This window comes from Schistocerca cancellata, chromosome 4 (assembly GCF_023864275.1).
Source record: "Schistocerca cancellata isolate TAMUIC-IGC-003103 chromosome 4, iqSchCanc2.1, whole genome shotgun sequence".
NCBI classification, from domain to species: domain Eukaryota; kingdom Metazoa; phylum Arthropoda; class Insecta; order Orthoptera; family Acrididae; genus Schistocerca; species Schistocerca cancellata.
This window is the reverse complement of record NC_064629.1, coordinates 570,822,385-570,849,092: the sequence shown is the minus strand read 5'-3', so window position 1 is coordinate 570,849,092 and position 26,708 is coordinate 570,822,385. Positions and strand designations below refer to the sequence as shown.

The 26,708-nt window shown below is 39.0% G+C and overlaps 1 protein-coding gene across 3 annotated transcripts; it reads left to right on the top strand.

The window, feature by feature from the left end:
• Positions 1-460: 460 nt before the first annotated feature.
• Positions 461-26,186, top strand: LOC126183203 (endoplasmic reticulum chaperone BiP). Of its 3 annotated transcripts, none has more exons than XM_049924975.1 (10): positions 461-616; positions 704-842; positions 960-1,191; positions 1,301-1,435; positions 5,701-5,937; positions 7,703-7,969; positions 8,050-8,445; positions 8,522-8,659; positions 13,330-13,554; positions 25,679-26,186. In XM_049924975.1, the coding sequence occupies exons 2-10, from the start codon at positions 721-723 to the stop codon at positions 25,892-25,894; spliced, it is 1,968 nt and encodes a 655-aa protein (XP_049780932.1). In that variant the 5' UTR covers positions 461-616; positions 704-720; the 3' UTR covers positions 25,895-26,186. The 3 variants fall into 3 exon arrangements, with proteins under 3 accessions (XP_049780932.1, XP_049780933.1, XP_049780934.1); XM_049924976.1 differs by having other exon boundaries at positions 466-620; XM_049924977.1 differs by having other exon boundaries at positions 476-624.
• Positions 26,187-26,708: the final 522 nt, after the last annotated feature.

The following is a 26,708-nucleotide window of genomic DNA, read 5'->3' as shown; positions in this document are numbered from 1 at the left end:
GAGACAGTGCAGCTGTTAAGTCACTGACTCATAATCGGGAGAATGGAGCTTCTCAGTCCGGTTATCCTGATTTGGGTTTTCGGTGATCGTTACGGCAGATGCCGGAATGGTTCCTTAATGAAGACCACTACCGACCACCTGTCGTATTCCCATAAGGTTACCTGTCATATCCTCAGAAAGCATGTTATGTTTGGTCAATCGATTTGCATTGTATTACCTTGACAAATCCTACGTCATTGTGAAGTGATCCTTTAAATGCATAAAGATAAATAAGTAAAAGAAATATCAGTCTAATTTGAAGTTAGAATTCAAATTGAGGTTTGCCTCCAAGACGAAGAACGGCGATAGATCGTTATAATTTTTCAAGCAAGCTCACATAAAAAATGTTCATTGACTTCAGAGGGCTCCTGCGATCTGCCATGCGTGAACCAATAGAATTTAGCCACCTCTGAGAATTCGGACCAATGGGGTTCCGCAGACTACACACTATGACCAATAACCCCAACTCACGGAATTGACGTAGCGTGTCTTGTAGTCGACAATGTGTGTTTGAATGTTAGGTGTATATACGTGTGAGTTAGTTTACTGGAGGATCTATTAAGTTTTTACTGCGAAAGTAAGTAAGTTACTCCATCTTATACCAGGTACGCATGTAGCAAATGATTTTAGTTCAAGACGGTAAATTCTAATTATGAAATGACAGATTTGATTTCAGACACCATGCGTGTCCAATGTTTGTCGGCGTTTCTAGCCGTAATAATCAGTATTTGCTTAGCGAAAGAAGAGAAGAATAAGGATGTTGGAACAGTAATTGGGATTGATTTAGGAACAACTTATTCCTGGTAAGTAAAATTCCTGTGTGGTGGATATTTGTCACCGGCATATGGATTGTGTATCCTCTTCCAAGGTAAACAACGAAAACTTTTTACCTAATTTATTTTAATGTTTTGTGTTAATAGTGTTGGGGTATACAAGAACGGCAGAGTAGAAATAATTGCAAACGATCAAGGTAATCGTATTACACCTTCTTACGTTGCATTCACCCCGGACGGCGAAAGATTAATTGGAGATGCTGCTAAGAATCAGCTTACAACGAATCCAGAAAATACTGTGTTCGACGCCAAGCGTTTGATCGGCAGAGAGTGGACTGATCCAACAGTACAGCATGACATTAAATTCTTTCCTTTTAAGGTACTGTAGTATCAATATGACACTAAGCCATTTAAGATTTTTAAAAATAAATGATCGCAGTTGCAACGATTTTCATGCGTTAAGTAAAATATTTTGATCGTCGTTTTAGGTGAAGGAGAAAAACAGCAAACCACATATACAGGTGGCAACATCACAAGGTGAAAAAATGTTTGCTCCTGAGGAAATTTCTGCTATGGTGCTTGGCAAAATGAAGGAAACTGCCGAAGCATATTTAGGGAAAAAGGTAATGTATTTTTAAATGGTTAATTGCATAGCAACAATAAAGCTATAATTTTCAGGTACAGTGTTTGATTAGAAACTGAAGTTCAAAATAGATACTTGTTGAAAGTATAAATTCCTGTAGCATCCCATTGTACGCCACCTACTTGATTGTAATGTTTCAGATTGTGGGTATTGTTTTGATACATTTAAAAGACATAACAGACTGCTGTAAGTAATGTTTAACAATGAATATTCATGTTCAAATGTAACTTTTTTTATGCACTGTATTTGCTTAGTCTTTCACAGTGCATCTTCAGCTTCTTGTTGCACAGTTTGTTATTCAAACAGCAGGTTTGTTAATGTGTGTGCAAGGACCTATTTTCTACCTTTCCTGCCCTTATAGTAAATGCTTGCACAGTGAAACTTTTTGAAAGGGGAAAGGTTATTACATTGCTACGAAATGTTTTGTGTCCTTAAGTCAGTTGGACAGTTTTTATAAATATTGGTATTTCAGCAATGGCTGGATATTTTGTGCATTTGCCCAGGGCCTTGCTGCTGACCAAGTGTAGTGCTGAGAAAGAAATGGAGGAAATATGAAAGACTTTTACAGTAAAGACTTTGGTATTCATCATTTATAATAGATGGTCAAATATTGGTCGAAAACAGTATGAAAAACCTTTAGATTGACTTTACTTCAGAAGTATTTGACAGGGGATGTGGAATAACTTTAGTGTGTTAGACTTGTTCAATGTAAACTTAATGTGTAAACAGTGGCTGTTGAGCAGTTACTAAGTTTTCCAGGGAAACTGCCTGGTACACTAAATAGGTGCTATACAGTATGTATACTGTATTTTCATGACATAGTAGCTATAATCAACTGCTGGATTTGTTGAGCATGTTTGAAGTGTGACTTCGTCTTAGGTTTATGAAAATTAACCTTGAGATAAGTTTTTCTGTGGAAACTGGCCTCAAGGATATGTTGAGAAAAGGTGATGTTACATTTTTGCACACAGTGTGTATGCATGTCATAGTTTTCAAATTTTATTAATTTTTTAATCACAAGTATTTAGCTGCAATAGAAGTATTGCAAATGATTCAGTAAATTAGACTTAGTCCTACCAATAAATTTTTCATACACTACTATTGGATTGTTAACAGAAACCTGTGACCCATAAATGACAAGAGTGATGAAGTTGGGCTAGAAATTCAGGGGTAAATTCTCTTGGCAATATGTAGTAGCAGTTTCTCTGAAGTGGCCTATTTTAATAGTTCTGAAGTTTGAGGGACATATTATCAGTTTAGAACTAATAAGTGTTAACTGTTAAAAATGGTGGATCTTTCTGTACAGAGCTGAATTTCAATACATAATACCACTGGCACACCCAGCAAAAAATTCACACATTTAGATAAATGTGTATATAACTGTAATGCAGCTGATGGCAGCATACTGCAAAAGCTTGTCATTGTAATAAATATCAGTAAAAAGTGATTGAAGCAGCAAAAATTATTATATAAATGTAAAATACTGTTGCTGACCTCATTTAATTCCACATATGCCATGAATAGTGAGTTAAAACTTCATATTTTAGCAGCAGAAGACTAAGCCCATTGGAAAAGGTTTAGTGTGCCCAACTGCTCTGTTTAAATATTTCTGATCTGAAGTATGACCAAAACAATCCCCTCCTAAAACTCCCATGTACATAAGAGGTTGCATCACTGTCTTAGTTAAAGTGCACACGAGTAGAGAGCACATATGGTGTTGATGGTTTTTCTGTTACATGCTGTAGTTGGTTACTGTGAGGAGGGTGGAACATGAGAAGTTCGATGAAAATCGAATAGATAGACAAGACGGCAGAACCAATCATAATTGTGTTCGATAAATGTCATGATGTGAAGTTGTGTGGTGGTGCAATGGAATACATTGTGCAAATTGTCATATAAAACAGAATATTGTGTAAAATTGAAACTATACTATTAGGTTCCTGTGGTAACAACCATCTTGGAAATCGAGACATGTTAAAAATACCTCACTGAGTTTTCAAAATGATGATTAATCTACACTGCAGATTAGTCTGTCACCCCAGCCCATTTTCCTCAAGCCACATTGCTTGGCTTCAACAGACAACCAAACTATATGCTGAAAAAAAAAATAAAGTATCCCAAAAAATCCTGTCATATTCAGAGAAACATAAAAATATGCAAAAAACAGCAAAAATCCTTTAATCCACAATAGCCAGGTCAATAATTGTCACTCATGCTGCCCATGTCCAGAAAGTAATAAATACATATCATCTGCCAAAACAAGTCATTAGATTTGGCGATTCTCATTGGCAATTGTCCCCTATCACCCAATTGGTTATGATCAGTGGAAACAAACTGCAAACAGCAATGTGCAGTGGAAGAGCCATAAACACTGTAAGTGCACTTTAACCACATACTTGATTGTATGACATAAGTTTCCACACTGTTTAATAGTGTCGCTGTATCATATTAACACCTTCTTGTTGTCATAGCCTTCATTTTACTGTTTTAAATTCTGCTAAATTGAAATCTAAATCTGTACTCCATAAGCCACTAATAAGTATATGGCTATTAATTTTCGATCTTTCTAAAGTGGATGTCAAGCATTGCTGTATCTTGGGGAGTTCTTTTTATGTAGCCCCTGTGGCTGCAATTAGTTGCCAGCATAATGAGAATGGTGCTAGAGCTGTGTACAAGGTTAGTAGCATGCATGTGTGCTGGTGCCAGGCTGGTGGAACAATGGACACAGGGCTTAAGGATAAGAGAAAGTTTGGCAGTTCATCATGGAACTGAAAATGTAAATAACGAATGGATATGCCCATTACAGATATGTTAAGGGGTATAAGGGGGAATTGGTGATATTGTTTGAGGGATAAAAATTGTAGATATTTTGTGTCAGTGACTGACTTTAACATTTTATAATTTTAGACACTGCTTCAGAGTCTGGATAGTGAGACTGGAGAAAAGCACCCCACTTTTTTTAAATACAAATGTATCCTCTATTCCCAACAACTACCATGTATTCTTAGCTAAAATACTAAATTCTATACTGATTTAGTAGTAGTTCCCAATTTGTAATTTGTCTACAAGTATTGCTGAAGATTGCTTATGAATGTAAAGCTTAACAGATTTTTGTCTTGTGATGGTAAATCAGATGATGTGTTAAGGACTTTTGAATGTAAATGTCCTGTTTATAAGATTGGACAAAAATTCATGACTTTGTTAACTTTTTGTAACTGAATAAGGCATCTTAAGTAGGTAAGAGTTGTGGTCAGTGATAGGTTATACAGGGTGAACCAAAACTGAAAATTTTAGGTGTCATTCAAATATTTTCTGAATATTTTTGTATAAATGACCTGTGGTGTCCAGTGGCTTGTTAAGAGAAATTGAATTTTTCTTACTCACTTTATAGCTGGATTGAACTGAAAGTGCACAGCAGAGCATATGTTGAGTGCATGGTCTGTTGGAAACAAACTGTTTTTTTTTTTTTTTTTTTTTTTTTCCTGCCAGTGTTGTTAATACGTTAACAGTGATAAACAGCTATGTGGGTAGGTTTGCTGATGAAGAGTTTGCACACGCAGTCTAGTTTCTGAATGTGGCTTGACATTTATGCTGTTTCTGCAGCAATAGAAACCATGCCAAATGGTTGAATATTAGTATTTCTCACTGTTGTAAAATGTATTTTCACAGAAACATAAGTAATAGGGGTAACAAATGAAGTACTGCTCTTAATAAGCTGCTGGAGATACAGAGCCTCTTATACAAAAACACTTGAATAATGTCCCTGAACAACCTAAAAAAAACTTTTGGCATTTAGGTTCACCGTGTAATTAGAAAGTAACATTCAGTGCACAAGCACTTTTAACCATACTTCAAAAGGGCCACAAAGGATTGGCTGCTTTGGTCTAGTTTTACTGTGAGGGAAGTTCAGGCTGCAAACAGTGAAATAAAGTGGAGCATAAAGAACATTGTTTTGGCTGAAATAAGCTTAGTATTTGTGAATTACTCTTCTGTGCCCACTTTTTTGTACTCTTATGTTTTCTATCTGTTTAATCATCAATCAGTTAAATTATCACGAGCATAATTTTCAGAGGGTACTTCGGCTGGCTGTGATTTCATATTGTTTAGGGAGTAGCTAACAAAGCCCATTTGCTGTGTATTTATAATATTTTTAAAGCCTATTTCATGTGTATTTGCAATCTTATTTCTAAGCTATATATTTCAATTATTGTGCTGAAATTGCAAAATGTAATTATATTTTTGAAGGTCACACATGCTGTAGTCACTGTACCAGCATACTTCAATGACGCTCAGCGCCAAGCTACGAAAGATGCTGGCACTATTTCTGGACTTGTTGTAATGAGAATAATCAATGAGCCAACTGCAGCTGCAATTGCTTATGGTTTAGATAAAAGGGAAGGAGAGAAGAATGTCCTGGTCTTCGATCTTGGTGGTGGTACTTTTGATGTATCATTGCTAACTATTGACAATGGAGTGTTTGAGGTATGGTGCTACTTTCTATTAATAACAGTAGTCTAATTGTTTTGTGTGTTCCCAGGAAAGTTTTGTAACTTTTGGCAGGAGTACATGTCCAACATTTTCACCACAGTTGATCACAAAAATTTTAGATTTTTGAAATACATGTGTTGCTAGAAGAATTTAGAACTATTAGAATAGTTCCTACTGTTCCTAGACTAGTTTGACCATTGGTACAAAAGCTGTTGTCATAAGTACAGCCCATACTTTACATGAACACACAGATTTATAGGGCATTTAGGCAAATTTAGAATGGTATTTGTTGTAATTTTTAGGCAAGATAGTGAAACAATCAGATAACTATGCTTGTTTATGAAGCATTAAGGTACTGGAGTATTTGTGGGTTATATGCAGAAACTACAGTACTGTGTAATTGTCTCCCTGAATATTTGTGTAATATTTGAGAATACAAAAAAATTTAATAGGTTGATGTGGGGAGAATGATGGAAGTAAGCTCCATTTTAATCATGCAGTACACTCAAAATTTTCATTTTTTTTACCCCGTCTTTGGTGAGTATTGCCAAAACAGAAATGTGAGTTGTTTCTTGTGATGGAAAATTGTCTGCTTTCTCAATTCATTCTGACATGAGTAATTCAAAACCAGCAAGGCAAGATGAAAAGTTTAACCAGTGCTGAGAACATTCTGACAGCAAACAGAAGACACTAATAGCAAAGTCCATAGGTTAATAAAAGTGGAGGATTAGGAGTAAAGTGTTGGCACTTGTACTGTAGGTGTCAGTGCAAATTCATAGTTTATGATGTATTGGTTGTGAACTTAGCTGTTGCCTCAAATTTACAATAATGACAGCACATGAAAAGCTTGCCAGAATTGTGTGCTTATGTTAGAGGTTTGCCAACTAATTTCCCTTTTGTTCATCTAACCTTTGTTGGGTTTGTGAAATGTCATGACAAAGTGTATGATACACAAGGATAGTAAGTTAAAACTTACTAGTTAAAATTGGTTCTTATATGGGTCTTCTGTAATGGTATTTAAATGGTTGTGTGCAGTTAGATCATTAGTTTACGTATTGATAAGTTGAAGAAATAGTAAATTTTGTTAATCGGACTAAACATACAGTGCTTACAAATCTACAAATAGTACAGATCCTTATGTAGAGAGAGAACTTTTTTACACAGTGTAGCAAAAGTTCCACTGAATCTCGCAAATAGTTGTTCTAGCTTGTAGGCTTTGTAATTAGCTGTAGTTATGGTTATTACATGTTACAGATTAAAATAGTGATTCCAGGAACCAGTTATGGCATTTGGGTGGGGAGGGGGGGAGGAGATATTAGTGTTGACAATAACTGGGTTTGATTGTTTTCTTTTTAGAAAGTTGTGAAAGTAGGCCTATAGTGTCTAAAAATTTAGAACTGACTTTCACACTAAAGCAGGCATTTTGAATCATTTTGTTGTATTGGCCTTGGGTGTACATACGTAAGTTAAATGGAGTGCTGTGGAGCAACCACTTTGGGGATTTCCAGAGTGAATTAGCTGAAAGTTAGTGCAGAATGCAGACTAATCTTGAGCTTCTTTAGGACATTTTTCCTAAAACATAGCTAAATATTGGAATCTTGCTCCCCCGCCTCCCACAAAGATCTCATACTTACACGACATTCCTCATTCTAACTTAAGGTGTAGGAATCAATTTTTAAATACAAGAAAGTAGTTGTTTTATCTTTTTTTATTTGTGACTTGATTTAGTGTTAAGTGGAAGTATTAATTTTGGTTGTAGGTTGTGTCAACAAATGGAGATACCCACTTAGGTGGAGAGGACTTTGATCAGCGTGTAATGGACCATTTTATTAAACTGTACAAGAAGAAGAAAGGAAAGGACATCCGTAAAGATAACAGAGCTGTGCAGAAGCTTCGCCGTGAAGTTGAAAAAGCAAAGAGAGCTCTTTCTTCTGGTCACCAAGTCAGAATAGAAATTGAAAGTTTCTTCGAAGGAGAAGATTTTTCAGAGACACTGACAAGGGCAAAGTTTGAAGAGCTTAACATGGTAAGTTAGTAAGCTGTGTGATTTCTTTGTGCCCTGTCCCTGTGGTGTGCTATTTATATTGGTTTTTTTGTTGCACTTAGGATTTGTTCAGATCTACAATGAAGCCTGTACAGAAAGTATTGGAGGATGCTGACATGAACAAGAATGATGTTGATGAAATAGTTTTAGTAGGTGGAAGCACAAGGATACCGAAAGTACAACAGTTAGTAAAGGAATTCTTTGGTGGCAAAGAACCATCAAGGGGTATAAATCCTGATGAAGCAGTGGCATATGGTGCTGCTGTGCAGGCAGGTGTGTTGTCTGGTGAACAAGACACAGATGCAATTGTTCTTTTGGATGTTAATCCCCTGACTATGGGCATTGAAACTGTTGGAGGGGTGATGACTAAACTGATACCAAGAAATACTGTGATACCAACAAAGAAGTCGCAGATATTTTCTACTGCATCTGACAACCAGCACACAGTAACAATTCAGGTATGTTATTTTAGGAAGTTATGTTTTGCTTCCATATTGTCAACATGGTTGAGCATTAAAATTGTGGTTTTTACAGGTTTATGAAGGAGAAAGACCCATGACAAAAGACAACCATCTGCTAGGAAAATTTGACTTAACTGGGATACCCCCAGCTCCACGAGGTGTTCCACAGATTGAAGTAACATTTGAAATAGATGCCAATGGCATTCTTCAGGTATGTGAAATTTAAAATATAGTAAGATTTTAGTGTAGAGCATGTAGTGGAAAATGGAAACTTATTGAAACTTTGCTGCCTCCTGCAGGAAAATCACTGTTTATTCAAAATCTGTTATACCAGTGAACATTGTTAAAGTTGCTTTTAAATATACTGAGGCTAAAAGCTGGGCCGAGCTCAATTCTTTCATTCTATCAAGTATACACTGTCTGAAAACTTAAGACATCAGAGAAAATGAAATCCTGTGTTTAGGTGTGGGGAAATTTTGTGAGTAAAAAATAAAATGAAACCTAAGTATAGGTGGTAAAAGTGTACTGACCCATGTCAAGATTACATGACATTAAGCCTTGGAATGAGCAGTGGTTTTGTTGAGAAGGCTTTCATAGTGATGTTTTATTTTCTATTGAGGCAACTTAGCTCACAACAGTTGTAAGTGGTTCCCATTTACCTGAACACTGGCACTGGAATGGGTTGATAGCCAAGATGTACTCAACCATGTTCTGTCAGGTACAGCATGAAAGCTTGGTGGTGAAGTATATCCCAGCTTCATGCAACTAGTTCATATGCATAGTTTGTGGATGACCATTATCTTGTTAAAGGGTGGTGCCAGGATAAGGTCTTGTGAGGGAGAAAAAGTGTGTGCTGTATATCTACAGTGTACCATTGCTGCAATATTTCTTGAATCACTGGCAGACATGACCTGAACCTAGACCTTAAATCTCCACACTGTGACTGCGGAAGGTGGCGTATTGGTTACCACACTGGACTCGCGTTCCGGAGGACGACGGTTCAATCTCATGTCTGGCTATTCTTATGTAGGTATTTGGTGATTTCCCTATATCGCTCCAGGCAAATGCCGGGATGGTTCCTTTGAAAGGGCACAGCCAACTTCCCTGTAATTCCCTAATCCGCTGAGGCCAATGTCCTCGCTGTCTGTGGGACTGTTCCAGTAGCCCAGCTGTTGGTCTCCAACCAAAAGTGTTGGATGATAAGACATTTTAGGGAGGCTGCCATTTACAAGATTGAAAGTTCAGATGTGAAGAGGTTATGATGAGATGTGATTGTTCAGCTAGAACCTTGATTTTTGCTTGTTTCTTTGATCCTCATTCAAACATTGGGCCAGTCACATCTGAATGTTTATCTATTATTTGATTGAAATAAAGTTCAGGGTGGAGGAACAATATTATGAAAGGATAGATTGCTACTTACCTTAGGGAGATGTCAAATTGCAGACAGGCGCACATACAAGTCATCATCATAATCATTTAAGACTGATTATGCCTTTCAGCGTTCAGTCTGGAGCATAGCCCCCCTTATACAGTTCCTCCATGATCCCCTATTCAGTGTGAACATTGGTGCCTCTTCTGATGTTAAACCTATTACTTCAGAATCATTCTTAACTGAATCCAGGTACCTTCTCCTCGGTCTGAATCCATGAGTCTCTGGGGTAACCTTGCTTCTCCCATGCGTGTAACATGACCCCACCATCTAAGCCTGTTCGCCCTGACTGCTACATCTATAGAGTTCATTCCCAGTTTTTCTTTGATTTCCTCATTGTGGACACCCTCCTGCCATTGTTCCCATCTACTAGTACCTGCAATCATCCTAGCTGCTTTCATATCCGTAACCTCAACCTTGTTGATAAGGTAACCTGAATCCACCCAGCTTTCGCTCCCATACAACAAAGTTGGTCGAAAGATTGAACGGTGCACAGATAACTCAGTCTTGGTACTGACTTCCTTCTTGCAGAAGAGAGTAGATCGTAGCTGAGCGCTCACTGCATTAGCTTTGCTACACCTCGCTTCCAGTTCTTTCACTATGTTGCCATCCTGTGAGAATATGCATCCTAAGTACTTGAAACCGTCCACCTGTTCTAACTTTGTTCCTCCTATTTGGCACTCAATCCGTTTATATTTCTTTCCCACTGACATTACTTTCGTTTTGGAGATGCTAATCTTCATACCATAGTAATTACACTTCTGATCTAGCTCTGAAATGTTACTTTGCAGGGTTTCAATCGAGTCTGCCATCACAACTAAGTCATCTGCATATGCGAGACTGCTTATTTTGTGTTCACATATCTTACTCTCACCAGCCAGTCTATTGTTTTCAACATATGATCCATAAATAATATGAACAACAGTGGAGACAGGTTGCAGCCTTGTCTTACCCCTGAAACTACTCTGAACCATGAACTCTGTTTACTGTCAACTCTAACTGCTGCCTGACTATCCATGTAAAGACCTTTAATTGCTTGCAAAAGTTTGCCTCGTATTCAATAATCTTGTAGAACAGACAATAACTTCCTCCTAGGAACCCGGTCATATGCCTTTTCTAGGTCTATAAAGCATAGATACAATTCCCTGTTCCACTCATAACACTTCTCCATTATTTGCCGTAAGCTAAAGATCTGGTCCTGACAACCTCTAAGAGGCCTAATCCCACACTGATTTTCATCCAGTTGGTCCTCAACTAATACTCGCACTTTCCTTTCAACAATACCTGAGAAGATTTTACCCACAACGCTGATTAAAGAGATACCTCTGTAGCTGTTACAATCTTTTCTGTTTCCATGTTTAAAGATGGGTGTGATTACTGCTTTTGTCCAGTCTGATGGAACCTGTCCCGACTCCCAGGCCATTTCAATTATCCTGTGTAGCCATTTAAGACCTGACATTCCACTGTATTTGATGAGTTCCGACTTAATTTCATCCACCCCAGCCGCTTTATTGCACTGAAATCTATTGACCATTTTTTCCACTGCCTCAAATGTGATCCTATTTCCATCATCATTCCTATCCCATTCTACCTCGAAATCTGAAACAAACTGATCGCATTTTCACCTACATTGAGCAACTCTTCAAAATATTCCCTCCATCTGCCCAAGGCATCCACAGAATTCACCAGCAGTTTTCCTGACCTGTCCAAAATACTTGTCATTTCCTTCTTACCTCCCTTTCGAAGACTGCTAATTACACTCCAGAATGGTTTTCCAGCAGCTTGACCCATAGTCTCCAACCTGTTTCCAAAGTCTTCCCACGATTTCTTCTTGGATGCTGCAATTATCTGTTTGGCTTTGTTTCTTTCTTCAACATAGCTTTCTCTGTCTACCTGGGTTCTGGTATGTAGCCATTTTTGATATGCCTTCTTTTTCCTTTTACAGGCTGCCTTGATCGTATCATTCCACCGAGCTGTTTGCTTCATCCTACTTTTACACACTACTGTTCCAAGACATTCTTTAGCCACTTCTAGTACTGTGTCCCTGTACCTTGTCCATTCCTTTTCCAATGACTGTAATTGACTACATTCAACTAACTGGTACCTTTCTGAGATCGCTGTTATGTACTTGTGCCTGATTTCCTTATCGTGAAGTTTCTCCACTCTTATCCTCCTACATATGGACCTGACCTCCTGCACTTTCGGCCTCACAATCCCAATTTCACTGCAGATTAAATAATGATCAGTGTCATCAAAGAATCCCCTGAATACACGTGTGTACGTCACAGCCTTCCTGAATTCCTGATCTGTTATTATATAGTCAATGACAGATCTGGTTCCCCTGCCTTCCCAAGTATACTGGTGAATGTTCTTATGTTTAAAAAAGGAGTTTGTGATTACTAAGCCCATACTGGCACAGAAATCAAAGAGTTTTTTCCCGTTCCTGTTGGCCGCCATATCCTCTCCAAATTTACCCATAACCTTTTCATACCCTTCTGTTCGATTTCCAATCCTGGCGTTAAAATCACCCATGAGCAGAACACTGTCCTTGTCCTTTACTCTAACAACTACATCACTGAGCGCCTCATAAAAACTATCCATCTTATCTTGAACTGTCCCTTCACAATGCGAATATACTGACACAATCCTAATTTTCTTGCTAGACACTGTCAAATCTATCCACATCAGTCGTTCGTTTACATACCTTATTGCAACTACGCTGGGTTCCATTTCTTTCCTGATGTAAAGCCCTACACTCCATTGTGCTATTCCTGCTTTGACTCCTGACAGGTAGACCTTGTATTCTCCCACTTCCTCTTCTTTTTCACCCCTTACTCGAATGTCACTAACAGCTAAAACGTCCAGCCCCATCTTACTTGCAGCCTCTGCCAGCTCTACCTTCTTCACAGAGTAGCCCCCATTGATATTAATAGCTCCCCATCTCATTACCATTTGTTTGCCAAGTCGTATCTTAGGAGTCCCTGGTTTGTCAGTTAGAGGTGGGACTCTGTCACCTCCAAAGGTCCGAGGCATTTTGCTCTGATTGTTGCGAGCATCATATTTAAAGTACCAGGGAAGCAGGTTGCTAGCCTTACTTGCCCCGAGTCCCATTGGGTTTTACCCCTAACGGCTGAGGGACTAACTGGTGGATTTGGTAGTCTTTGCTGTATCAGCACAAAGGTGACCACGACTCAGAATATGTCAGAGATGCCCAGCCTTATTCCAAAGTAACTGGTATCCTGACTGTCGGGACCACTTGCTTGGCCACTCACACGTTGCCCGTGGTTTATGAACTGGGACATGATTACAGGAACCCACACCATGAACCACGCACATACAAGTGAGCTAATCATTTTTATTCTGCTATGACGCAGTTGTGTAAGATTGTATGCTTTCATGTCTGTTTTTCTATTTGATACATCTATAAAGTTTTTTTGGTTTTTGTTTTGCAGGTTTCAGCAGAAGATAAAGGCACTGGCAATCGTGAGAAGATTGTAATCACAAATGACCAGAATAGATTAACTCCTGATGACATAGAGCGAATGATCAAAGATGCAGAGAAGTTTGCCGACGATGATAAAAAGCTGAAGGAGCGTGTTGAAGCTCGCAATGAATTGGAATCGTATGCCTACTCTCTGAAAAACCAGCTGTCAGATAAAGAAAAGCTTGGGGCAAAGGTAATATAAAGAATAAGAGAATTTTGATGTTGTGTGGCTGTTTAATTACCATTGTGTCCCCTAAACACAGTGCTACTTGAGCAAGAAAGTGGTTCTGCAATCATCTAGTCACATGATGCTGAAGAAAATTTCTGATTTACCTCATGTAGAGCAATGTCCTGATGACCATATATTGAAAGTAGTTTGTTGCTTTATATGCTGTATTAATGAGATGGATACAGAGTTATTTCATTGGAAATCTTAGTTCAATGCATTGTTTTTGTACCGGACTCGGTGTGTTTGGGATGAACATTGCATACTCTTGCCTGTTCTTCAAAACAGTGTGGTTGCCATAAATTTCATTTAGAGAAGTTACCCCTTTGTTAATTGTGACTAGATGCCGACACACCATGGTAATATGTCCGCTACTTAAGTGGTGTGCTCACAACGGACTGGTTGAATGAACATCTGGTTGCAGTTGTTAGTTAAAGCTACCGCCATGATTAATGCTCTAATCTTGCTTGTGCACCAGGAATTACAATAAGTCTTGGAACTTACGGATGGATGGTGTACATAGATAAGTTATGCTATCTAAAGGTATAATAGAAAATAAGTGTCAAAATTACTTTATATAGAAATGAGAAATAATGATATGGAAGTCCCAAGGTGGAAACAATAAATAAAAATGGGGGGGGGGGGGGGGGGGAAGAGAGAACCTACATCTAATGTACAGGTAATAAATGTTATGACTGTTGGTTGGTTGTGGGTGAACTTGTGTTGGAAGGTTAGCTCAAAAGTTATGTCTCAGTACTACATATCATTTTATAAATAAGTTGTTACCTCTTCTGCATTCTCATTTGTTGATTCATGACTATTTTAGACAAACTTATTTCTTAGTTGGGCTTGCATATTCAAATATAGACTAAGAGTGACAGCTCCTACACTACACAGGGTCTCCCAGTTTTCTTAAGTGCCCCACTCTCTTTTGTCTCAAAGCAAATTTAAAATATATTGAGCAGATTCTGTCCAGCTACCAGGAGGTGGGGGGGGGGGGGGGCATTAACCAGCATGATATCCTTTCTTGTAACTTCATTAGTTAACGAAGATATGAACAGCAGTGTGTTGTTTTTAAATAGTATCTTATATTTTTTATTTTTAATTGACTGCCCCTCTTAAAGACTTGCTCAGAAATTTATCACTGTGTATCATTATGAAGAGAAACAATTTGATTCAGTTTTGTGGAAATATTCTGAAAAAATATAGTGTGAGAATTAACACACAGAAAAAAAATACTTAAAAATGTGCATAACAAAGATAGTTTTTAGCGTATACTGACTAAAGAGCATGCCATATAGATAGTCATTGAGAGACACTCTTCAGTCTCTATCTGACTGCAGTGGTTAGCCAGAAGGCATACAATATGTGCCTTAATATTAAGCAACAGACACCTCATTGTTTTGCTTAGTTCAGTCTCTCAAGCGATACTATGGGCCAGGCTGTTTCCACAAATTTATTTCTCAAAATAATAAAAATAATGTTTAGTTAATATTGCGATAATTGTGTTGTTCTGCCACCAGAACCATGTTTGGGCGATGTCACGTCTCGTACTGAAATTGTTTGATTGAAGCAACCAAGCAGGTGCCATGTTGATTTGTGTGTTTTTGAAGCTGATGTGCTGTATTTGATGGTCTTCATATTTACATTTGTCATACGAAAGCATAAGTTTGATGAACAGAATTAATGATCTCTCCAAAATGCATAATTTTTTGTAAGATTTGCTGTAAAACAAATGGGAAATAACATTGGCAGTTAAGACTGCTACATTGATTAAATATTAGAATGGTTTAAAGGCGGATTCATTATTATGGGAAAAGAAATTTTTAATGATGAAACTAGCAAAATGTTGGAAAAATGTGTACTACCTCAGGGAGAAGTGAAGGAAATAGTGAAACAAACTGGGCTGTACCTTGAGGTTCTGGTGCCAGCTCTTGTGGTCACAGATACATAAGACTGTGGAGTTCCCAGCAGTAGGTTTTTGTTTCAATAGTAGGATGACGATGAAGAACTCCATTAATGACGACTTGGCAAAGAGCCTGTTATGTTTACCTGCAGGTCTCTGCAACATAGATATTCAGGAAGGACACAAATCCTTTCAAAATTTAATGAAATAGCAACTTTTCATGCCAGTGGAAAATATGGATATTGCTAAATGTTTGCTGTTGTACTGAAAGCAGTTTGGCTTCAGAGTTGAAATATAGGCTCAAGAGTGTAAATTGTCACTCGGTACAGGTTGTCATCCTTCCCCCCACCCACCTTCAATTTATGAGGGTTGGAACTTAAATAGTGGCAACTATTTATTCACAACCAACACAAAAGTCGTGTTTGCAACTGTTACTGTCCTTCAGAGTAGTCAACAGTGTGGTGTTGAACCTGTTGCCAGCGATGTGGAAGGCGTAGTATACTGTTAGCAGGGCCTGTTCTGCTGATGGTACTAATAGAGTGGGTCTACTGTCTGTCAAATCTCTGGAACAGTTCTGAAGTGATTGCCATGAAGTGGTTCCTTCATCTTCGGAATCAAATCAGTCACAAGGACGTAAGTCCGGGGAGTATGAGGGATGGTAACAGTACTTTCCAGTCCCATCGACCGAACAAAGCAGCACTGTATGTGCCTGCACATTGTCATGCAAAATGATGGGTGGGTTGTGCAGAAATTGTCGCTGCTTCTTTTGCAAAGCTGGTTGCAGGTGATGCTCCAAAAACGAACAGTAATACTTGGAATTGACGGTGGCATTCGCTTCAGAACTGTTAGAGATTCGACAGGCAGTAGGCCGTTCTACTCGCTCCATCAAAAGAACAGGCTCTGCTAATGGTATACTACACCTCCCACATTGTTGGCAATGGGTTCTACACAACAATGGTGACTACTTTGAAGGACAGTAACAGGTGCAAACATGTAACTCTTTAGTATCGGTTGTGGATCCTGATAGCTTGCTACATTTATTTTACTTATAAACAAAAAGTATCTTGAGGTGGTAAAGATCAGTGTTCACAGCGTATTGTCTCCAAATAGAAATTAGACATTACGAGAATGCTTCCTTTCGATAAACATAAGACTCTGTTCGGATGTGGAGGTATTTGCTGTGTAAGTGGATAATATTAATAAGCTTGAAGTAAAGTTTTTTAGTTATGGAAATAAATGAGATGTATGGTGACAATAAGTATACAGGGTGTTACAAAAAGGTACGGCCAAACTTTCAGGAAACATTCCTCACACACAAATAAAGAAAATATGTAATGTGGACATGTGTCCGGAAACGCTTAATTTCCACGTTAGAGCTAATTTTATTTTCATCAGTATGTACTGTACTTCCGCTATTCACTGCCAGTTGGCCCAATTGAAGGAAGGTAATGTAGACTTCGGTGCTTGTGTTGACATGACTCATTGCTCTACATTACTAGCATCAAGCACATCAGTACATAGCATCAACAGGTTAGTGTTCATCACGAACGTGGTTTTGCAGTCAGTGCAATGTTTACAAATGCGGAGTTGGTAGATGCCCATTTGATGTATGGATTAGCACGGGGCAATAGCCGTGGTGCGGTACGTTTGTATCGAGACAGATTTCCACAACGAAGGTGTCCCGACAGGAAGACGTTCGAAGCAATTGATCGGTGTCTTAGGGAGCACGGAACATTCCAGCCTATGACTCGCGACTGTGGAAGACCTAGAACGACGAGGACACCTGCAATGGACGAGGCAATTCTTCGTGCAGTTGACAATAACCCTAATGTCAGCGTCAGAGAAGTTGCTGCTGTACAAGGTAACGTTGACCACGTCACTGTATGGAGAGTGCTACGGGAGAACCAGTTGTTTCTGCACCATGTACAGCGTGTGGAGGCACTATGAGCAGCTGATTGGCCTCCACGGGTACGCTTCTGCGAATGGTTCATCCAACAATGTGTCAATCCTCATTTCAGTGCAAATGTTCTCTTTACGGATGAGGCTTCATTCCAATGTGCTCAAATTGTAAATTTTCACAATCAACATGTGTGGCCTGACGAGAATCCACACGCAATTGTGCAATCACGTCATCAACACAGATTTTCTGTGAACGTTTGGGCAGGCATTGTTGATGATGTCTTGATTGGGCCGTATGTTCTTCCACCTACGCTCAATGGAGCACGTTATCATGATTTCATACGGGATACTGTACCTGTGCTGCTAGAACATGTGCCTTTACAAGTACGACACATGTGGTTCATGCATGATGTAGCTCCTGCACATTTCAGTCGAAGTGTTTGTACGCTTCTCAACAACAGATTTGGTGACCGATGGATTGGTAGAGGTGGACCAATTCCATGGCCTCCACGCTCTCCTGACCTCAACCCTCTTGATTTTCATTTATGGGGGCATTTGAAAGCTCTTGTCTACGCAACCCCGGTACCAAATGTAGAGACTCTTCGTGCTCGTATTGTGGACATCTGTGATACAATACGCCATTCTCCAGGGTTGCATCAGCACATCAGGGCTCCCATGCGACGGAGGGTGGATACATGTATCCTCGCTAACGGAGGACATTTTTAACATTTCCCGTAACAGTGTTTGAAGTCGCGCTGGTACATTCTGTTGCTGTGTGTTTCCATTCCACGATTAATGTGATTTGAAGAGAAGTAATAAAATGAGCTCTAACATGGAAAGTAAGCGTTTCCGGACACATGTCCTCATAACATATTTTCTTTCTTTGTGTGTGAGGAATGTTTCCTGAAAGTTTGGCCGTACCTTTTTGTAACACCCTGTATAATTCTTCCTGGCTTTACAGCTCTTAATGGGCCTCAGCCTGCTCCAGGGACATCATTCCACTCTTCCCTGTCTAGTGTCTTGTCTCCAGCCTCTGACACTAATAATTTTTAAATCTTCTTGTAATCAAAGTATCAGTTTTGGTCTTTCCCTGCTTCTTTGTCCCACTGGGTTTAGTAGCAATGCTATTTTTTGTTGGCTTCTCATGTTCCCTGCGAAAAACATGGTGACCCATATCGGGCAGTTTATTGTAACGAACTTTGATGTCAAGATCTTTATGTACTCTGTAAAATTAAAAATTATATCTTCTATGCCATACTCCATCTTCATTAGTCACTCTATAGTTTCTGCACGCCACCTTTCATTCGAAAAATCCAGTTAGCTTTTCTCACTGTTATGTATTCATGCACCTAAGCCCTATGTTAATGCTGGATGTAGTAAAGTTGTATACAGTTGACATTTTGTTCTTCTGGGCAGATTTCTTGACTTAAGTTGTGGGGCCAGCCCATAATAGGACGTATTAGCTAGGTCGATATGCTGCTTTATTTCCTTACTAATATAATTCTGTGATGTTACCAGTGTTCCCAGATAAACAGAATTCCCTAACAGATTCTGTTTGCACTTGGTGAATTTCTAACATTGCGTTTGGTTCTGGACTTAATATTCATGTCTGGTTTTATTGATCTTCACTTGCAGTCCCATTTCTATAGCTGCTGACACCAGTGCCCTGTATGTTTCTTTATCAGCTAGTTCTGTTCTTGCAGTAGTATCTACATCATTTGCATAGGCCAGAACTTGCCCCATTATGATGTTTATTGTGCCTACCTTTTGTAGTGATATGTCAAAAACCATACGTGAGACTACATTCCATCACCTCCTCAGTCCATCGTTAGTTCCAAAACTTGATGTTAAATTTCTTTGTATCAATGCTTCACTTACTACTTTTCTCATAATCAGATCTATGCGGCATATTAACTGTTGTTGTATGCCTAGTTCATTCATGGCTTCAGTAAGCTTGTTTCTTTATATGATGTCATACGCTGCTTTAAAATCGGGAAATACGATGTTTCTATATGGTATTCACTTTTGTTTTCCCCTAATATCTGTCTCTGGGTGGATATTTGGTCTATAGGTGATCTGCTAGGTCTAAAGCCTGCGTGATATCTCCCAGCTGCTTTTTCTGCAAGAGCTTTTACATGGGTGCAAATTGGGGAGGAGAATATTTTATATGGAGCATTCAGTAATGTAATTCCCCTGTAGTTCGTACATCGCAGGATGCCCCCCTTTCTTATGTACAGCACATACTACTCCAATATTTCAATCATATGGGATGATTTTTGTGTGTACATATGAGATCAGGGTGTGCATACATTTAACTAGATGTTCTCCATCACCTACTTAATAAGTTCAACTGGCAGGTTGTCATTGTCAGGTAACCAATTGTTGGCTAGTTCCTTTATTGCTAGCTTAATCTCTTGCATTGTGGTCATCGTATTTTCCTCTGCTTCTACTTGTTGGGTTTTCAGTTAGTTCCCATGCTTCAGTATTCTGAATATAATTATTCCTTAAAGTGCTCTTCCCAGCAATGTAACACTACTTCCTGTGAAGCTATCAATTCACCATTTCTTTTGTTTTTCCTCCACCTTGTGCTGTTTTTGTTTGAAATCCCTTTCCAAGGTTATTGACCTTCGAAGAAAGCTTCTCTTCTTTGCTTTCAGAACCAGCTTTTCAACACACCTTTTTTCTCTGTAGTCATCTACTAGCATTGTTGTTCTTCTAGCCTGCATCTTTTTGTATGCTTAGTTCTTCATTATTGTTGCTGCCTCACACCCATCGCACCATTCATTCCTTCTGATCTGTTGTTCCATGCCTATTACTACTTCTGCAGCAGCTTGTATTTCACTTCTGATTTTATTCCAGTGCTCATTTATGAGTATAGATCTGCAAGATTCCTGTCAATGTATTTTCCAGATTAAAAGCTAGGTGTTAATCTTTTACAGGGTCCTCTATTTCTGGGGTACTACTCTTGTATTGTGTTTCTCTTTTATGTGCATTTGAAATTCTCCCTCTAATTTTTGCTGCGAGGAGGTGTGATCAGATTCCACTGAAACATATAGTAGTATGCTACATCAGTGCCATGCCATCTATTAATATGTGGTCAGTTTGGTTCCTAGTATTGTTGTCTGGTGACACCCAGGTCATTTTATGTATATTTTTATGCTGGAACCATGTGCTGGAAACTTACCTAAGGTATGCTGTAAAATTTATCAGGCAGGCTCCATTGTTGTTAGTGCGTGTTTTTCTAAGAAGTTTGATCTCTCATTTTTGTAAGAGTAAATCTATTCACTCTGTAGAGCAGTAATTGGTCACTGAACAACCATCTACATTGCTCATTAATGCATTAGCATCCAATGGTGACCGATCAGGAGGGTAGTAAGTTGAATCTCTAGTATTGAGTCTGCTTTTATAGTTAACTGCTTTAGTCAGTCTTGCTTGGATGGTGAGGATGTGTGCTGATGCAGGAGGGGCTGGCAACGGTTTATGAACAGGTGAATGCTCTTGTGGCTACAGTCAAGTCACCTTCAGATTGCTGTGGCGGGGTGTAGCGGTGGCGGAGAATTTGGCGCATCACATGGGCCATCTCAGGTGACGCTTGTTGTGCCCATGGGCTCTGCTTTCGAGGCACACCTTAGTGCATCTGATGCAGTGGATCCATCCTCACAGCTGGGCCTTCAGCAGTGTCAGAGCAGGCACACAGGGAAGGGGTTTGCTAGTTATCTGGAGCTACAAAGTTTGGTGTCTTATAGAGCCCCTTAGGCAGATATCGTTCAGGGCTAGAAAGAAAGCAAATGTGCATTCAGTTTGTATGCCAGGGGTCAGCATCAGAGATTTGGAGGCAGCCTTGCCTGCAACTATAGTGTGCAGGGTGCAGTTGTCGGCAAGTTGTGGCTTGCATCAGCACTGATGATGCCTGTCACATGGTACTGAGGCCATCCTCAGTTCATACAGGCGGCTAGTGATAATGAAGACTGCTGGCCTCATGCGTGGGGTGCAACCAGAGCTCACAATTTGTAGCATTCTTCCCAGAGTTGATCGGGGTCCTTTGATTTGGAGCCAAGTGGAGGTTCTCAACCAAAGGCTTCATCGACTCTTGTGACGGTCTTGGCTGCAGATTTCTAGACCTGTGTTATCATGTAGGGGATTTATAGGACTCACCTTGATAGGTCAGGGGTGCACTACACAAAGCATGCAGCTACTCAGGTAGCAGAGTACTTACGGAGTGCACATAACTGTTTTTAGGCTGGATGGTTATTGAAGGTGCTCTGAGGAACACTCGCCAGTCTGTATGCAGCTAGGGAAGTCAAATGGCTTACAGAATACACACTTAGACTGTCAAATTTTTTCAGTAAACTGTCATTTTATTCGTAATTAAGTTTCTGAATTTACTGCCCTCCAGGAAAGTTCTTGTGCTCAAATTATTCTTGGAACTGAGAACAGGTGGGAATACCAGATGGAAAGCTCAGATATTTAGCAAGTCATGGAGGAATGTATTTCAGACAGATTAGAAGCTGTAGGAGGGGGGAATGTCCATTGCAGTTGGCAAAATGTTCCCTCTCTTGAGGTCGAAGCTGAGTGTGACAGTTACCTGGTTGTGTATAACAGGTGTACGTGAAACAAAGTTAATTGTTGGATGTTTTTACTTGCCATCCGATTGTGCTGTGACAGTTCTAGTCATTCAAAGTAAGTCTACAGTCATAACTTAGAGTATACACTGGATTGGCAGCCCGCATGCAATGGAAATATCTTACCCCTTATAGCTACAAGTAGGCTGGACGTTATCAACAGTGTCAGCATAGAAACGGAGATTAGCAAAGAGAATATCATTATAGCAATTAAGATTACGAAAGTTAAGAAATCGGTCAAGAAGACTAGCAGAGTGTTTCTGCTAGATAGAGCAGATAACCAGTTGTTAGCATCTCACTTAGGCAGTGAATAGACATCACTTAGTTCCAGTAAGATGATGTAGAGGAATTATGGGCAAAGCTTAGGCAGATGGAGTATCGTGGTGTGGAGTTATGTTCGTAGTAAATGGATAAATGATGGGAAAGATTCACTGTGGTTTAACAACGAAATTCAGAAGATGCTGAGTAAGCAGACGCTGTTGCAGTCTAATCAAAAGGAACTGATAAATGACAAGCTAAGGTTAGTACAGATTTCTGCTTCCGTGAAAAGGTCCATGCATGAAGTATACAACTACTATCACAATCGCACCTTAGCAAAAGGTCTGGCAGAGAACCCAAGAAAATGCTCGTCCTCTGTGAAATTGCTAAGTGGGTCTAAGACTTCCATTCAATCCCTTGTTGACCAGTCTGGTGGAGCAGTTGAAGATAGCAAAACAAAAGCCAAAGTTTCAAATTTCATGTTCCAGAAATATTTCAGTGGAGAATCTTACAAACATACCGTCATTTGACCATTGGACAGACTCCCGAATGGGTGAAATAATAAGCATCCCTGGTGTAGAGAAACAACTGAAAAAGTTGAAAGCAAATAAATCACCAGGTCCAGATGAAACCTCGAGTCAGTTTCACAAAGAGTACTCTACAGCATTGCCCCATTACCTAGCCTGCATCCTTGTGAAAATCTCATCCAGCACGAAGTCCCTACTGACTGGAAAAAGGGCAGGTGACTCCATTGTATAAGAAGGGGAAGGAATGGACCTGCAAAAATTAGACCAAAATCCCTGACGTTAGTTTGCTACATAATCCTGGAACATTTTTCTCAGTTCTTTCTTGAGAAAGAAGCTTATGTTCACAACTCAGCGTGGTTTTAGAAAGCATTACTTGTGCAAAACCCAGCTTGCCATTTCCTCACTTGATATACTGTAAACTATAGATGAAGGGCAACAGGCAGATTCCGTATTTCTAGATTTCTGGAAAGCATTTGACATGGTGCCCCATTCCAGGCCATTAAAGAAAGTACAAGCATATGGAATAGGTTCACAGATGTGTCAGTGGCTCGAAGACTTCCCAAGTTATAGAACCCAGTATGTTGTCCTCAATGGTGTGTGTTCATCAGAGACAGGGGTATTGTCAGGAGTGCCCCCAGGAAAGTGTGATAGTACTGCTGTTCTCTATATACATAAATGATTTGGCCATCGGGGAGGGCTACAATGTACAGTTCTTGGCTGATGATGCAATAGTGTACGGTAAGGTGTCGAAATTGAATGACTGTAGAAAGGTACAAGATGACAGAAAAAAATTTTAGTTGGTATGATAAATGGCAGCTAGCCCAAAATGTGGAAAAATGTAAGTTAATGCAGATGGGTAGTAAGAACAAACCTGTAATGGTTGAATACTGTATTGTCAATCTGTTTGTGTAACCTTGCAGAACAATATGAAATGGATCGTGCATGTGAGAACTGTGGTAGGGAAGGCAAATTGTTGACGTAGTGGTTCACCTGTAAAGGAGACAGCATATAGGATGCTGGTGTGACTTGTTCTTGATTATTGCTAAAGTGTTTGGGATCAATATCAGGTTGGATTGAAGGAAAACACTGAAGCAGTTTTGAGGTGGTCTGCTAGATTAGTTACTGATAGATTTGAACAAAAGTTGATTACGGAGATGCTTCAGGAACTCAGATGGGGAATCCCTGGAGATAAGACGACATTCTTTTTGAAAAACACTATCAAAAAGATGTAGAGAACTGGCATATGATGCTGACTACCGAGTGATTCCACTTTCGCCAACATACATTGTGCGTAATGACCACAAAGGTAAGATAAGAGAAATTAGGTCTGGTACAGAGGTGTATAGGTAGGTCATTTTCCCTCAGTCTATTTGCAAGTGCAACAGGAAAGGAAATGACTTGTAGTGGTACAGGGTACCCTCCACCATGCACCATACAGTGGCTTGTGGAGTATCTATGTAGATGTTATTACTCTTTATGGATGCTGTATTTACCAATGCTGTGGGAGGGGGGGGGGGGGGTGCTACTCCTGCCCTACCTTTCCATTTATATCTCCTATCACCATCTTGATATCATTTTTTGAGTAATGTCTATAAGCTTGCTCCAGTGCCTTGTAGGTCTCCTCCTCTGCCGTCCTCTCCTTGGTAAGGAAATGTGCATTTCGGAGGCTTTAACTGAAAAATTTCCCCTTCATTTGCATGTAACATATCCCTAGTCTTCTTGCTTTAGATCCTGTTACTAGTAGTCCAAGGCCAAGGCCGATACATACCCTGTATGTTTCCAGTATTCCAATAAGGCTTCCAAGGACTCCAATTATGTATGTCTGTACGTTCCATGATCCATTTCTCATATTCATTGTTACTTTACCTTAAAAAGACATATTTCCAGATATGAGTTAGTCCATAGTTCTCCTCCTATTCTTTGGAGGAGCATTTCTCCTTCTCTCATCTGCCCTGACAGTGTTCCCCATCAGAGTTAAATACCCAATCTTCCACAGGGTTGCTGAGGATCTGGGGTTCACAAACTTGGGGGTAACAGACGGAATTTAGTAGGAGAAGCTAAAAGACTTTCACTTGCTTTGTCATTTTTGACACAACACTTCCTCATTTGAACTCCAATAAATATGTAATTAATAGGTATAAAATAAAGAACATAATTTGAAAGATAACCTGACAGAAAATAACACTGAGTTGTTTAAAAAAAATTTTTTTTCTGTCCTTATTAAGTAGTGATATCTTTAAATGTCAAAATGCGTAGAGTACTGTACTACAGGTGGTGATGTGTAATTGTGGCATATAAAATGTCATTTTGTATTGTTTGAGAATATATGTAATATAAGAATACATGCTATAGTTATTGGTAATGTTAATATACATGTATGACGAATGTGAGATAGTTTATTGGTACTAGAGGAAATATGATGACATAAAGAGCACTATACCAATCATTCATGGTAACATTAAAAGCATTAAATTATTTAATGCAGTTGAAAGGTGTTGGTCAGGTAGTATTCTAGCATAATGTGAAGAGAAACTTCAGTATTACTTTTGATGCTGACAGTATTATCAGTTGCACAAAGTATAATATAGTACTGTCATATCATATCAAAAGCTTTAAAACACTGGTCATAAAGTGACAGTTGGTTTGCATCCCAAGGGTCTCACTATGTACCCTGCACTGTTAATACTTTAGTGTAGTAGTGTATCACAATTTCTTAGTGTTAAATCAGATGTTTTTTTATATTTAATGAGCTTCTGTACAGTGTTTGCATTTGAATTTAAATTCAACTTTCAAATGGTTGAAACTAATCCTAGAGCAAAAGAATAAATTGTGTTGGTCAGTATGTAAGCAATGTGTACATTTTTAAAATTTTCTTGTAGGTGAGCGGTTCAGATAAGACTACAATGGAGGAGGCAATTGAAGAAAAGATTAAGTGGCTTGAAGCCAACCAGGATGCATCAACTGAAGAATTTAAGAAGCAGAAGAAGGAATTAGAAGATGTGGTTCAGCCAATAATTGCAAAACTGTATCAGAGTAGTGGTGGACCACCACCACCTGGTGCTAATGAGGATGATGACTTAAAAGATGAACTTTGAATATTTGCAGCATTTGGATTGCTGAATGCATTTAAAGTGGTGTAAGGTTGAGTTTATTCACCACAGATTTATAATGTATAATTGGACCCTCTTTGTGGAAGGAGTTCCTTTATACAAGGTGGCAGTAACGAGATACTTACTTACTGAATGTAAAAAAAAAGTATTTATGGAAGAAATAGAAGTATCTAATATACTTGCATAACTATTGTTAAAAATGAATCACCTTCCTTTGTAATGGAAAACACACACACACACACACACACACACACACACACACACACACACACACACAGTGGATGAGACGAATTTTAAGTAATGAGTTAAGTATTTCATTTATAATATAATTTGACCACAGTTTGTAAAAAACATACTTTTCAGTCAGCTACTTAACACATAACTGGTGTTTTATGATACTTAGCTCTCTACAGATATTAATTTGTTAATTTATTGTAAATGAAAAAGAAGTGTTGGAAAGTGTGATAAATTTGACTCCTCATTTCTACATGGTATTCATTCAGCTTCTAGATCCTTGATTATGAAACTGACTTACACAACCACAGCAAATGTAAAAGCTGTTATCTAGTACACACACAGATCATATCAGGAGCACAGTTATTACAAAGTGATGGGAAGCTTTCTGCATTTCTATGCAGTTAACATTGATTTTCCAAATACACCGTATTTAGAGACATCATAAATTTTATCACCACATGTGGCTGTTAGCCATCTGCCCAATGGAGCATAAAATGTGATTTGTCTGAAGGTACCACCTGTCACCACTTAGTGGATGTTGAGTTGCAGTACTGGCGTGCAA

Coding starts and splice junctions, on each gene's coding strand:
- LOC126183203 (XM_049924975.1), top strand. CDS start 721: ATGCGTGTCCAATGTTTGTCGGCGTTTCTAGCCGTAATAATCAGTATT. Junction 8,446..8,521: donor AGCACACAGTAACAATTCAG/GTATGTTATTTT, acceptor TGGTTTTTACAG/GTTTATGAAGGAGAAAGACC. Junction 13,555..25,678: donor AAGAAAAGCTTGGGGCAAAG/GTAATATAAAGA, acceptor ATTTTCTTGTAG/GTGAGCGGTTCAGATAAGAC.